Source organism: Rhamphochromis longiceps, linkage group LG13 (assembly GCF_057381845.1).
Source record: "Rhamphochromis longiceps isolate RC_006_pf linkage group LG13, R_longiceps_female_GT1.1, whole genome shotgun sequence".
NCBI lineage: Eukaryota > Metazoa > Chordata > Actinopteri > Cichliformes > Cichlidae > Rhamphochromis > Rhamphochromis longiceps.
In genome coordinates this window covers 11,495,150-11,509,955 of record NC_140569.1, presented here as the reverse complement: position 1 = coordinate 11,509,955, position 14,806 = coordinate 11,495,150, and the positions used below count along the sequence as shown (strand labels likewise).

Here is a 14,806-nt window from a genome sequence, read left to right as displayed (position 1 = left end):
CAAAAAGCTTTTTCACTCATTAAAATGGCCAAAGTGGTCAAATAATGCAATTTTTTATATTACCTCAGGAAGGGGAGAAATCGTCCTTCTTCATGTTTTTTCTGCTAGTTCTGCTGCTGGTGTCATGTATAGACACCAAAGTGGACAGCACTCCTTCATGGGCTTCTCCTATTAGTGCTTATAGCCACACTGATCACATTTCTTATTTTGTTTTGGGGTTTTATCAGCTTTGCCTGATTTGATCTCTCAGATCTAGCTTGCAGGAGTAGATCCTTCTGTCTTCTCCCAGTATATAATTATTATTACTTTCCTATGCCGTCTGAACTCTTTGACACTCTCCCCTTTCAGTATTTGTCCTGCTGTATCTTCCATCTCCACTTAGCTGCTACCTTGCTCCAATCTTATCTTTCATCCTTCTGTTCCTTACTGCTCTTTGTGATCAACTCCCAGTACAATCTGCTGAGGGCAGCACTGGCCCACTACCTATGTGGCACCGGTTGGCACTGCTGTGTCCACCCAGGGTAACAGAGAGAAGCTGATGGAACGAAGGCAAAAGAAGGGGAAAAAAACTGAACAAAAAGCAGCTATGCAGGAAAAAAAGAGGATGAAACGACAAAAGGATAGATCAATCAGGTAAAAGAGAATGAGAGAGGTAAAAGAGAAATGGGGGGGGGGGGGGGGGGGGGGGGCAGAGAGAGGTTCTGTCATGTTGGATGAAAGCTGGGCCTACTGGGTAGTGGGCACTGGGTAGCGCCACTGATCCTGCCACCCTCACAGCAGGGGTGTGCAAAGGCACAAAAGTTGAACAGATGACACGGTCACACGAAAACAACACACACTTTTAAACACAGATTTCAAAATCGACCTGCACTGGATCTTCAGCACAATCCTCTAAAACGTATAGAGCTACTGGTAAACCCTTCTCACCATACCTATTTAGAAAGATATGCAAAAGATGAGTACAGAATGAGGTGAAGGGTGGATGGTGGATGGATGGCAGGGGGCTGGTACTCCCTTTCGTTTTGTCCTCTAGCAGTAGTGTGTGTATGTAGGCCAGTGTCCCAGGGCACACTTGGCTGGGGTGGCAACAGTTGTAGCCGACAGATTTGCCTCCATCTTGCCTGAGGTCTCACAGTCAGCGATCTGTCTTTTCTATCCATTCTCAGCCTCGCCGGATGGATAGATTACAGTCCTGCTTAACAATCTTCATACTTACAGTAATGAGTGTGAATATTCTCTGGTGAATTTATAGCATCTACATTTTAACTGCGAAAGACATAAATAAGCTCCTGAGTTAAGAGTGAGAAGGACAGTATACCATGGCTGCACATTATCAGTTATCAGCCATAACATATAACATGTTTATATATAATACTTAGGTTGTGAATACTAGTGAGAAATGTGTGCACTGGCTGAGAACCTAACAAGAATGAGTTCTCTCTGTATTGCAATTCTGTAATGCTCAAACTACTGTGTTTCCCCACATAAACTATCCACACTTGCACCTAACTGGAAAACTGTTTTAAACCTACATGCATGATGAAAATAATAGTATTTAATCGTATAAAATCACTGCAGAATACAATCGCAGCACATGAAACACATGTTTAAGAGATCAGGGAGTACCTGGTAAGGCCAAAGCCATAAAGTCATATGTACTAATGCAGTAGTAATGCTGTTCTAAGAACCATCTTAGATCTATTACCTGATAGTCAGATGCCTCAAGTCTGGTAAATTTCCTTTAATGTTATCCACACTCAGGTAGAATAAAGGGAAAAGACTCATAAGCAGAGCATAAGAACCACCAATATAGAAGGAAGATACATTTATTAAGATCACGGGTGAAAACGAAATATGTTAGTGACTTTATGCATGATTTCAAAAGGCATTCAGACACTGACCTACTTCACGAAGTCAATAAACATCAACATAACAGACATGTTCCTGCTCAAGGGGTCACATTTTTATACGTATAGTGCCAATTCCATTAAAACTGTACAAAAATGGTTTCAGTATAAATTTGCTAGTATTTTAATAACTGTTTCATGGCAAATTAACATAACCTTTGAACAGTTAACCAAAGAAATACAGCAGTGACAGGAAGATCAAAGGAGACAGTTAAAAAAGCTAAAACGAAGACACAAACAAGTAGGTCTCAACAGATTGAGCGAGAGAGGCAGGAAGAGTGCAAGAGAGAGAGGCGAGGAGGCACGATGGCAGAGAGGGCACTCCGACAGCGAGGAGAGAAGAACACGGCAAGGTCTCGTCACCGGGCCAACGGGCCCACCACTGTCAACATCATGGCACTCTGTGGTACACACACAAACACACACACGCACACACGGCTGGCCGACGGCCCTCCCAGCTGCCCTATCCGTAACTGTCTGATTAGTTGTGCTAAGCAGCCCCTCCCCTGCCAACCATGGTGCCATCTGCTACCCAACAACATGGCCGCCGACCAGACAAGCACACACACACACAAACACACACACACAGAAACACACAGCGAGTCTCATACCTGGCACTGCACTGCTGCTGTCACACAGAGACACACACATCAAACTTCACAGACACAGGTGTAGCCCAAAGGTATCAACACATAACATTCACACACAGACGTGCACGCACGCTCGTCTAATTGCACGCTCGCAAACAAGTCAATACAGTTCACGAAACAAGAATACTCCAAGCATGTGCGCACACACAAGAATACATGCACACAGTTGCCTTAGAGGCAGAGTGCATTCATGTTCGTGGTGACAGTGGTTAGACACTCTTAATGCCAGGTAGAAAGAGTGATGCTGTGCTCAAGTGGTGTGTGTGTGTGTGTGTGTGTGCTCGCTGGCAGCGCTTGAAGGTTCATTATGGCCCCCGCCTCTCCTGAGCGACTGCAGCCCGCGTGGCGCCCCGGCCCTTTTATTCCGGGCCGTGATTGGACAAGGGCCTCCCGCCGAGTTGGTTTGCAGCAGTTTTGTCGCGCCCAGATTTCACTCGCTGCTCAAAGCGAGCCTCTGGCGGGACGCGGCATCTGCTGCCTCACCTTCCTCATTTACACTTCTCCGCCCTCGCACACACACACACAGAGTTCTGTTCACCGCCTTTCCAGACCTTGCTATCACGATGTACAACAGAGGGGAGAAAAAAATAGAACGACGTAGAGGTACAGAGGGAACGCAGCAGCGTGACGTGTTTAATAGAGTTTGGGGAACTTCATGTATAAGAGTCACAGCGGTTGGTCCAGAGTTTTGTCTGCCTAACCCTCTCGCTCTGTGTCTCTTTGCACCCATCTTCTGATTTCAGGGTCACAGAAAGGAGACTGTGGCCTTAAAATACACAATGTATGCTTCTCTCCTTGCCTGGCCTATATGGTTGCTTTTGTATTTCCCACACTACCAATTTGGTGCATTCCATCATTTCACAAGTGCCTTAAATGTCTCACATTTTTGCATCTCTAATACATCATCTCTTATGCCCTAACCAGACCTGGTCTAGTACCAAATATATATAAGTTTTCTGCAGAAAGCAATGCAGTGATGGCATGCATAACATAGCTACAAGAAACACAAGAAAGACTTCAATAAACAACTACACAATCAGAAAATATTAATCAGCCCTTTCACTTTTCTTTCTATTTGTGAAAATATAAAGTGATGCCAAAAGGCAGGAAAGATGTTAGTTCATGCAGTACAAAGTCTACCAAATCTTTTCTATTTACTGCAACTATTTGTTGGTTAAAGCAAGAATACATGGCAGATCAACAATGGTGTCTTCACCTCGCTGTTGGATATGCTCTGAATACATCAGTGAATATGCACCTCTGTATAGCCCCCACTAATGGAAGTGTTTTTCAAAGGCCTCTTAATAAGATTATTTCCAAACCTAAGGCTTTGTGTAAAGTGCCAACAGAAGCTTCAGCCTCATGGCTTACATAGTTAGGTTCATAAATATCTGGACTAGAGATGGCACGATACCACTTTTTTTATGTCCGATACCGATACCGATATCATAAATTTGGATATCGGCCGATACCGATATGAATCTGATATAGTGTGTTTTTTAATCAATAAAACTGTTTTTGTAATATCTTGCTGCATTTTGTATAAGTTCATACTCAAGTTTAAAAACAAACTAACACTAAAGCTATTCTGTTATACTTGTATGCAAAAAAATACAGTGCACCCAAAATATTTCATAGTTCAGCAATACTGATCAATCTAATAAACGTAAACCTACTCCATCCTCCCTATTCTGGTATTTTAAAGAGTAAGCAACCTAACTAATAGGGTTGCAAACTCCCAGCAAAACTAGCTTACTAGGGTGTATTAGACTTAATAGTTACTATATACAGTAATGAACTTCTATGCATTTTACATCAGATTAAAACTTTGGGTGTAAGATGCAGATAATTGTTTATTAAAAGCTAGATATTTTAAATGAGAATAAGAAAGAAAAGTATGTCTTTGTGCCCCCTTTTCCCTGTTCATGCCCTATGGCCCCCCTGGCTAAACTTTGCTAGATCCGCCCCTGCACAGTTACCAGCCGTCAGCTGCGTAGAAAAGGATTCTGGTGTAGAAAGTAATATTAAATAAATTCTAACAACAGATTATCAAGCTGTTGTTCAGCCGCTGGTTTCCTCTTTCTGGCGCGAAGTGGGCGATAAACAAACAAGAGAGATGGACTCGCGACAGAAAAGCCGATCAGCTGATCATTAATCAGTTTCATGATTTAAGTAGCAGCAGGAGAGGGAGGGGGAGAGAAGAGGCAGTCGCTCCATATATCGGGTGTTAAGCATAAAGCTGGAATGCTTTACAAACATTCAGAGATGAACTTACACACTTGCTTTACTTCTCTCTGGGATAACTTCCTCGGAGATAAAATGCCGGTTTGGTAGCAAGGCTCCAAATGCTCAACCAGACAGCTGACAGGTCTTGCAATGTTATAGGAATTTGTTTTATTTATGTATTAATCACATTATTTTATTGTACAATGCCTTGGTGCCACTGGATTTAAACATGTTCCACACTCATTCATTAAGACAAATGGTGGAGGGGTAGTAAGGAAGTTGGGGGAAGCAGACCACTCCACAAGAAGAGTCTTTTGTCTCTTCCAGAACTCTGGGAGGTAGCAAGGGAGTGTGAACCTTAATGTGTGAAACAGCTGTGCACTGCCTTTTGATATTTAACTGATATTTAACTAGGCTCAGGGAGACTCTGCTGACTGTCTCCCCGTGGTCATGCAGGCTCTCCACCAACTTGGTTTTCTGTTCTTTGTGTGTTTGGATTAAAGAATGTTAGCTACCGCTCACCGCTCGTCTGCAGGCTTTATTTAATGGAAAACTTCCACAACACACGCCACAGCCGCTCTATCGTGTGACGCATACTGCTCCGACGTGCTACAGTTAAGAGCCGAGTTATGCCATGTCGCAAGTTTTGTGAGCTGCTTTTGTGATATTTAATGGATCGGATTAAATTTTTTATTTCTCTCCGATATCCAATCCAGTAATTTAGGTCAGTATCGGACCGATACCGATACGTAATATCGGATCGGTCCATCTCTAATCAGAACAGAGACAACCTTTTTCCTAATTTTGGTTCTGTACATTACCACAAATTTTTTTAAATGAAACAACTCAGATGCAGTTGACTTTCAGCTTTGATTCAGTGGGTTGAACACAAAGACCTTTACTGCAGCAGCTTTCAGTTGCTGTTTGTTTGTGGGCCTAAGTTTAGTCTTCAGCAAATGAAATGCATGCTCAGTTGGGTTAAGACCAGGGGCCCGTTCTTCGTACGTCGCTTACTACATCCAAGATCAAATGACACATCCAAGATCAAATCATCGCGCTAACCGTGAGCTCGCTAATCCGGTTCCCCGAACACACCTGCTGTTGACGATTAGTACAGCTGGACGCAGTAATGTGACATCACTGGGTGTCGTAAAAGGGGCCACGCATCGATAGTAGAAACATTGATCGGCAACCCTCTGATTGGTCGGCGAAAATGTCGACGGAGCGCGCTCGGCTCGGTATTTTTCGGCAGCAGAGCAAGAACTCTTGAGTGAGGGATTTCAGGAGTTTCAGAGTTTAATCAGAACGCAAGGGAACACTGCAAAGGCTGCAAAAGCAAGGAGCGAGGGCTGGCAGGAAGTTGCTGACAAATTAAACTCGTAAGTAATTTAATAATAACAATAATAATGGAGTGGATTGATATAGCGCTTTTCAAGGCACCCAAAGCGCTTTACAATGCCACTATTCAGTCACTCTCACATTCACACACTGGTGGAGGCAGCTACAGTTGTAGCCACAGCTGCCCTGGGGCAGACTGACAGAAGCCAGGCTGCCATATCGCGCCATCGGCCCCTCTGGCCAACACCAGTAGGCGGTAGGGTAGATTTATTATATTACACTATATTATCCAATATTATATTACATTATATTATAATATGTTATATTTTATCCTCTTTCACATTAGAGCCACGACAGGACCCACTAGAACATGGGAACAGGTAAAAGTGAAATATAAGAATATCCTACAGAATGGTAATATTTATCACTTATATTGCTTTTAGTCTCTTGGAAAGAGACCCTGGAATAATCTGTTTGTTTATAACAGCAACCAAGAAAAGGGCAGAGGAAAAAAAGACAGGTGGTGGTCCTGCACCCCCTCGTCAACAAGTTGGTTAAGTGAATAATACCCTCACGGGAAAATCGATATCTCTCTATGAGCACACTGTCGCGCTGAGCTAAAGGATCCTGTCTATCCCGCAATATATGCTGAATTCTGAGGACTCTCCTTATCAATCTTGCACCTTCCGCAATGGGTGGCTCGCGTAAACGGACAGGACATGGCTGCGACAGGCTTCCCAAATCCACCTTCGCTTTTATAGCCGTGGTCTCTCATCTTGATTACACGAAGTAATTTACAATTGCTACTCTGAAATATGAATTAAATCTGTAATAATCACATACATGTAATAGAATGTTAATAGTACATTTCCCTTTTTTAGGAAATGACCTGTGTGAAATCAATAAATGGATCAGGTGCTGCATTGTCTTTAGTTACATTGATGTTATTTATTTATGGTGAAACAGTGGTGGAATATCGCTGTTGCTTTCGTATGATGACGCAGACATACCTGCGTGGCCGCGATCTAATCCTGTTTACATAAAGTAAACCTGCTCCCGAGCAGGTTTACGCTTACGGCTCTGTTGCTATGACAGCAAGTCCCGGATGAGCTTCGGGGAACCGACTGATCCAGGATCACGCGAAATCGTCAACAATCTAATCCGGCTAACCTACTTAGCGAGGTACGAAGAACGGGCCCCAGGTGACTGACTTGGCCATTCAAGAATAATCCACTTACTTGCCTTAATAAACTCCTGGATTGCTTTGGCTGTATGTTTTGGGTCATCATCCATCTGTATTATGAAACGTCATCCAACCAATTTGACTGCATTTACCTGGATTTGAGCAGACAGTATGTCTCTGAACACCTCCGAATTCACTCAGCTGCTTCTGTGCTGTGTCACAGCATCAATAAACACTAGTGTCCCAGTGCCACTGGCAGCCATGCACACCAAACCCATTGCACTGCCTCCGCCGTGTGTTACAGATGATGTGGTATGCTTTCGATCATGAGCTGTTCCACACCTTCTCCATAGTTTTTTCTTGTCATTATTCTGGTAGAGGTTGATCTGAAAACTGTGTTCAGTTATATTAGATGTTTTTCCAATCTAGCTTTTTTATTACGAAGACTTATGAGTGGCTTGCACCTTGCAGTGAATCCTCTGTATTTACTTTCATGCAGTCTTCTCTTTATGGTAGACTTTAATACGCCTACTTCCTGGAGAGTGTTGTTCACTTGGCTGGTTGTTCTTGGTTGTTCTCTTCACCATAGAAATGATTCTGCGATCATCCACCACTGTTGTCATCCATGGACGCCCAGGTCTTTTTGTTTTCACCAGTGCTTTCTTTCTTTCTCAGGATGTACTAAACCAGCGGTCCCCAACCTTTTTTGCGCCACGGGACAGGGACACCGAGTTAATGATAAAAACGATAACAAAATAACACTGAAAACCGATAAAAACCCTGAAAACCATACATTTCACACCTTCGCCTCAACTCCCGCGGCCCGGTACCAAACGACTCACGGACTGGTACCGGTCCAAGGCCCGTGGGTTGGGGACCGCTGTACCAAACTGTAGATTCTGCCACTCCTAATATTGTAGGAATTTCTCTGATGTGTTTTTTTTCCTGTTTTCCCAGTTTAAGAATGGCTTGTTCACCTGCATGGGAAGCTTCTTTGACCGCACGTTGTCTGTTCACAGCAAACTCTTCCACATGCAAGCACCACACTTGAAATCAACTCCAGGCTTTTTATCTGCTCAATTTAAAATGACATAATCAACGAATTGCCCACACGTGCCCATGAAACAACAGAGTCAATTGTCCTATTACTTTTGTTCTCTTTAAAACGAAGGTGGCACAGGTTAAGAGGCTGAAACTCCTAAACCCTCCATCCAATTTGAATGTGGACACCCTCAAATGAAAGCTTAGAGTCTACACATTATATCCATGTACATTATATAACTATAATTGTAATATGTTTTATCAAACAAATAAAACCAAACTAAACTTGCGTCAGTGTCCCAATATATATGGACCTAACTGTACAAAACTTAGTTCTCAATTCCACCTGCATGCTTATCCCTTGACTTGTGGGATAAGCATCATTTTATCATCATTTTGAAGAGGGATGTTTTAACCCAAACCAATATTTCTAGCTAATCCTAATCTAATACTTTTTAAGGGCCTAAACCTCACAAGCAAATGAAGGAGCAAGTTTAAGAGAATGGTAAAAATGGTAAATGGCCTGTATTTATATAGCGCTTTACTAGTCCCTAAAGACCCCAAAGCGCTTTACATATCCAGTCATCCACCCATTCACACAGACATTCACACACTGAAGAGAAGACAAGACATAGCGCCAAGCACAAAGGTCCTAATGGAAGACAAACTGTGGCCTCCTGGGTCATAAACATTTGACTCTTTCAAATAGGACTGTTAGCATGCAATACTGCTGCAGTGGGTGCACTTAGCACAACTGCCAAAGAACAGATCAGGACACGCTGATCCAAACCCAAAAGACCTTCCCCATCTCACAGCCCGCTCTGCATTATCCAGTATCAACCTTTGGAAACTGTGACCCCAAATGCATAAAGATGAACATTTGCTGATAGGATTTTTAACCAGATATTCACAGATAATCATCACTGCAGATTTTCTCATAAGAGGTTTATTCAGCCTCCTCGGCAAATTTGCTGCCAGGACAATTTCAACTGAAGACTCGTTCTTCAGGTGTTTGTCACATACAGGCACAGATTATATGGACCAGCATGTTCAGATATTTCCTGGCTGAAGACTCCACACAGAAGTTTTAGGTGGAAAAACTGAGCGCAAGTAAACTTATTCACAGAAGCAGTTTGAAGCTCCAGGTCCATCTACATCTCTAAGCAAGCACCCTAATGAACATGGATGCTTGATTTCATGGGGATAACAAAACCGGTGGAAGATCTGGAGCCTCAGACATTCATCTCGGCTCAAACACAATGCAGGCCCACAGGTCTCAACTAACCATGGATACACTAACGCATGCAAACACACATCTCAGTCCTATCTGGCATGTGTTGAAAGAGAAGTTATGCTGGGCAGTTTTCACTATGGCCTTTGGGATGTGTGATCACAACACGGGGAGAGATGAGGCCGGATGGAGACATGGAAAGAAGAAAAGAAAGAAAGTGAAGAAAGGCGGGAGCAAACAAACAAAACAAACTTAGTAAAGCCCTCTGCTGGGTTGGGGCCGGGACTGGAGAGTGTGTGTGCGCATGTGAGGCGATGTGAACAGAGTGGCGGGGATTAGGACAGATCCTGGGCTGTCCAACTCACAGCTGGCTGATGATCCAATCCTGGAGCACAGCGCAGCGCACCAGCCGCCATGGGACCCCCGGATGCGTGCTTGCATCTGTGTGTGAGCGCGTGTGTTTGCGTCTTTGTGTACAGGCATGTGGGTTAGACTGATGTGAATATCGGCGTGCACGTTTGCAAAGATGCCGTTGTACAAACAAATATGTGTGCGAGTGTGTGTGTCCATATTATATGTATGTGTTTATCAGGAAGGAAGGTAGGGCTATCAGAAATCAAACAGAAGCTGTCTGCGCTTCATGTCCCCCCTGTTTGAAGGCGAGCTGTGATCATTTGCGCCACGAGAGGTGGACCGAATGAAAGAGAGGAGCGAGCAAGTTGCAAAGAGAAAAATCAAAGAGCTGCCTTCGAAGGCTGGCCATATAAATGCCTTCCAGCCTTGCTACCGTGAATCTCACCCTCTCCTCTTACTCTCCAACAACACACACACACACACACACACCAACAAAAATACAGCCCAGTAAAGCTACAAAGACTCTTGGATGGCTCTGTAGCGAACAACAGCAGAGGGCATGACTATGAATGAAATACATGTAGCTCTGCATAACCCCTGAAGGCCCACAGATGGACAGAAAGAGAATGACACAGAGCTAGTGAAAGAGCAGAGAGACACAATCGCTTGAGGTTTATTTGTTTCATTTCGAAATGGCAAAAGAAAAAAGCGATGAGGACATGACAAGTAAAAGGGGGGGGGGGGGGGGGGAGAAAAAAACAAACATAATGCAGTGCTGAGGAGGGACAAAGGCTTTGACCAAACTTCAACAGGTGTGTACGATGCATGTATGCTACCATCTTTGCATGGATACATTTTTGTGCAGAGCCATTGCACTGCTAAGACTTGGTTTTTACCATCACAAATTTGATGAATCTTTAAGATGTGAGTGAAATATACCATTCTCTAAAGCAGTTAAATCAACAGAGATCCCATATCCATGTATGGATGTTAAGACTTTGCACACTTCTAAGAAAACTGCTTTTTGGAAACAGGCCTGCTGGACAGCTTTCTGTGTCCTCGGCAGACTTTTTCCTTCAGAGCTCAGAGTAATGATTAACCAAATATCAAAAGTAATGAGTTGAAACTGCTTTAAAGTGCATCTCAGACGGACAAACCTTTAGTCTGTACAGTCAAACGGTGTTCAACATTTACTGTAACAGCACAACAACTCGTGGTGGATTGATACCTCTGTGTTAGGAAACTGTAACTGCAGAAACATCTGAAAAACTACCATTTAAACTACGCCTTAACCTGACATGCACCTCCATGGAACTATAACTAGACGTCACATCGACCCAGCCTGCAGCTATTGTGATTGGCCTATTAGGTGTGTTCCTCCTGTGTGTGTTTCTAGCTATTTTTCACTGCAGTTTCTGAATGAATCAGAGAAAGAATAAGAATTATCATCTAAACATGAGAAATTACAATCATAGCCTTAATATTAGTACTTACAGATGTGGTCAAATTCTTGAGGGGAGACTGCCAAACTATTGGGAGTGGGAATGTACAAAAAAGGGGGAAAATCTCCCAGGATTTTTGGGTAGCACTGCATTTAAAACACTGAGCCACAACCACAAGATAATAAACACATTGCAGAAGGCCACTTGCATTGGTTACATTGTAGAATCAACAAAGATTTACAGCAGAAGTGGAAATCAACTGTCAGCCAGCTGCTATAAAAAGCAACTTTCAGCTGCTGCCTTATTCACGGGAGAGTCGTCATAGCAGGTAGCTCCACAGGTTTCATTGTGTCTCCTTTCAGCGTCAAACCAGGAATCTTTCAGCTGTCAGAAAAATGTGCAAACCACCGCACTATTATGGAACCATCCAAGCTTAAAACCAGGGGCGGTTATGGGTATTAATCATTTTTATACTCTTATACTCTTTTGCCTTTAAATGTGACTAAAGGTGTTACTGTGTGCAAAGACTTAAGACTTCTTCTCATCTAAAACTGTTTAAAAAAAAGAAGCAGCCATATTAAATCTCTATCAGAAGTGGTTTTCACTGCTAATGACCAAAATTGAATCTGAATGGCTACATGCTTAGCCAAGTCAACAGCTGTCAAACATCTAGTATGCAACTGAGGACAGATAAAACTATAAACTCTCTCATGCACATACAGGCGCACACATGGCAGTAAAATGGTTTCGTCCAGTAGCTCCTCTAGTACAGGTCAAAGTCATCATGTAGCCACATTAATATGCATGTCATTCTCCACAGCTGGCTGCAAAATGCACACACGTGTGCACGCACGCACACACGCTCATTACATCATCTTTTTAAAAAAAACAAAAAACACACAGCAGCCAGTCATGAAACCAGTGTGTAAATGCTGGCCAGCTGACAGACAAACACACTTAAACACAGATCAGAGCCAGAAGCAGCAGTGGACACACACACTTAAACCAGACACACATATACACACTTAGATTGCACAAACTTGCATCCCGCAGCCTCCAGCACCACGGGACACCGCCACCACATCTGTGCCCATCTCAAACACCTCGGCTTTGGGCAGCGGGGGTGAGAGAGTGCCCTGAGCGGCTGGCATTGGCTGGCGTGGCCTTGGCGGTGAATGGTGTGGAAGGAAAAAGCAGCCAGAGGATGACAGGAGGGACAGAGGGAAGAAAAAGACAAGATCGTAGTAAGAAAGGAAAGAAAGAATAACGTCAAAGGGAGGACGGCGATAGGATAACGTTACAGGGGAGATTAGTTTCAATTAAAGAGGAGACAGAAAGGCCAGATAAGGACAAAAGAGCAGGTGGCAGTAAATATGAATCTATGCCCAAATAGGTGGGATGAAATCATAAAGAATATCAGAGGTCTTGATATAGAGATGCTGGAAAAAGCAGGACAGAATGGTGCAAAAATAGATAGAAAGATAATGGAGGGGTGCCGGTAGTGCCCGTTGTGAGGACGGGTGCAGGGCACTGGCAGGTGGCACTGAGGCCAGGCTGTCCAGTGACCATCAGCCGCACTGTTGTGTGTGTGTGTGCGCCAGGGACAGAAGAAAGGCTCAGGCGCCATTTTGGCTCTGTTGGAGCTGTTGCTGGGTTGGGCACTGGCCTGGTGGCACAGAGTGGGCAGTGTGTGTGTGTTGTGTTGTGTTGCATTATGTTGTGGCATGCTTAACAGGATTAGAGGTGACCTAGTGAGGTCCAGTTGGTATCGGGACCATGGCACAGCGGCGCGCATGTGTGTTTATGTGTGTGTGGTTTGTATAATAGGATTAGCTGTTACCTGGTGCGGTACAGTTGGTGTGCTGATCTGAACTGGACTGGACTGGGCTGAGCTGGGCAGGAGCTGGACAGAGGGGAGCACTGTGTGTGTGTGAGTGTGGTGGCATGTATAATAGGATTAGGTACTACCTGGTGAGGTGCAGTTGGCGCTGGGCATTTGCCAGCTGTTCTGCTAGGCTCAGGGCTTCGGCCTGCCATTGGCTCCCATCCTTTTGGACCGCCTCCAGATGCTGCCGACAGCCAACCAGCTCTGAGCTCAGCCTTTCCACTTCCTGTCCCGCAGAGATGGAAGAAGAGAGGAGGTGAGGAAATCTTTCACAACAACCCACCCTGTGCCCTCAGATGAACAAAACATTAAAGCCTGGTTACAATAACATGTAAAAACTGAGCAGGACAAAAAAAGGACGTCAGGTTTGATCTTCTGAACCTCAAAATGGAAACACAGAATATCCTGCATTCATTATTTAAATTTAAAGGGACAGTTCACCCCAAAATCAATCAGAACCTTTAATGCCATTTAGTCATATAGATTGTTTTGGTGCGTCTTGTCCAGTTTTTGAGGTGTGTAGCAATGTCTGACTTCTTTATGGCATTTGCCTTGTGGTGCTCAAAGCACACGAAATACACTTAAAAGACATAAAATATATTTCTAGAAATCATGACAGAGTTATCCCAAACTACTACCAATACTTCCTCATGTAGAGTGGTGCATCTGTCAGCTTTCTTTTAGTAGCCAGGTCATGACTTCTGTAAAGAGAAGTTAATGCCAATGCCGTGGGGCTTTGAGCACCACAAGGAAAATGTCATTTAGCTGTATTATATTCAAAAGAAGGCTGTCATTTCTACAGTGGAAAGGTTCACACCAAAACAATCTCTATCACTTAATATCACTAAAGGCTGAAGGAAAAGTATGCAAATTTGATTTTGGTGTGAACTGTTCCTTTAACAGTTTGGATAATTGATGCTTGTGCAAATAACTTGAGAATAATTTGGAAAATTTGAGTTTTAATACTCATTTTGCTTGCTATGCTTCATTGCAGACCCTCAAAAAAAGAAAAATAAAGACTATTTATGAAACAATCAACTCTACAAAATACTGGGTCTGTAGCCGACTTAAACAAATATCAAATAAATCCTAACTAATCAATACATCGGCACATACCTGTGCTGCCTTTTCCATCCGTCTGCTGGTCTTGGCGTTGAGCTCTCTGAGCTCTCGTTCAGCCTCCTGTTTCTTCAGCGCGGCCTGGCTGAGCTGATATCTCAGATCCACACATACCTATAGATGAATAGTCCTCATTAAACAAAGGCGGTCTTTTAATTAACAAGTATGTCACATTCAATGCTTCATCATTTATTGATTTTCTTTTTATTATCCTATCATGTCCTTACTTTGAAAATCACCCATCTAAATCATCAGACTGTCTCGTTCCCAGGCTCAATGTTTTTACACTCGTGTATTTGACTAGTTTCACATTTCATCATCCCTAAAAGCACCTACTAATTCAGTCTTTCACCAAAAATATAAAAGCACTGTGATGTTTAATCTCCAATCCTCCCCTAGAAGGATTAAGAAACAAACACAAATAAGACGC

The 14,806-nt window shown here is 43.4% G+C and overlaps 1 protein-coding gene across 2 annotated transcripts in view; it reads right to left on the bottom strand.

The window, feature by feature from the left end:
- The window catches only part of sdccag8 (SHH signaling and ciliogenesis regulator sdccag8), a 51,526-nt gene that overhangs the window by 29,769 nt on the left and 6,951 nt on the right, over nt 1-14,806 (bottom strand). For both annotated transcript variants that reach the window (XM_085427624.1, XM_085427625.1), the window contains exons 12-13: nt 14,374-14,490; nt 13,341-13,483 (exon numbers count right to left, since the gene is read on the bottom strand). In XM_085427624.1, coding sequence (XP_085283750.1) covers nt 13,341-13,483; nt 14,374-14,490 — 260 coding nt within the window. The remainder of the gene's footprint in view (nt 1-13,340; nt 13,484-14,373; nt 14,491-14,806) is intronic.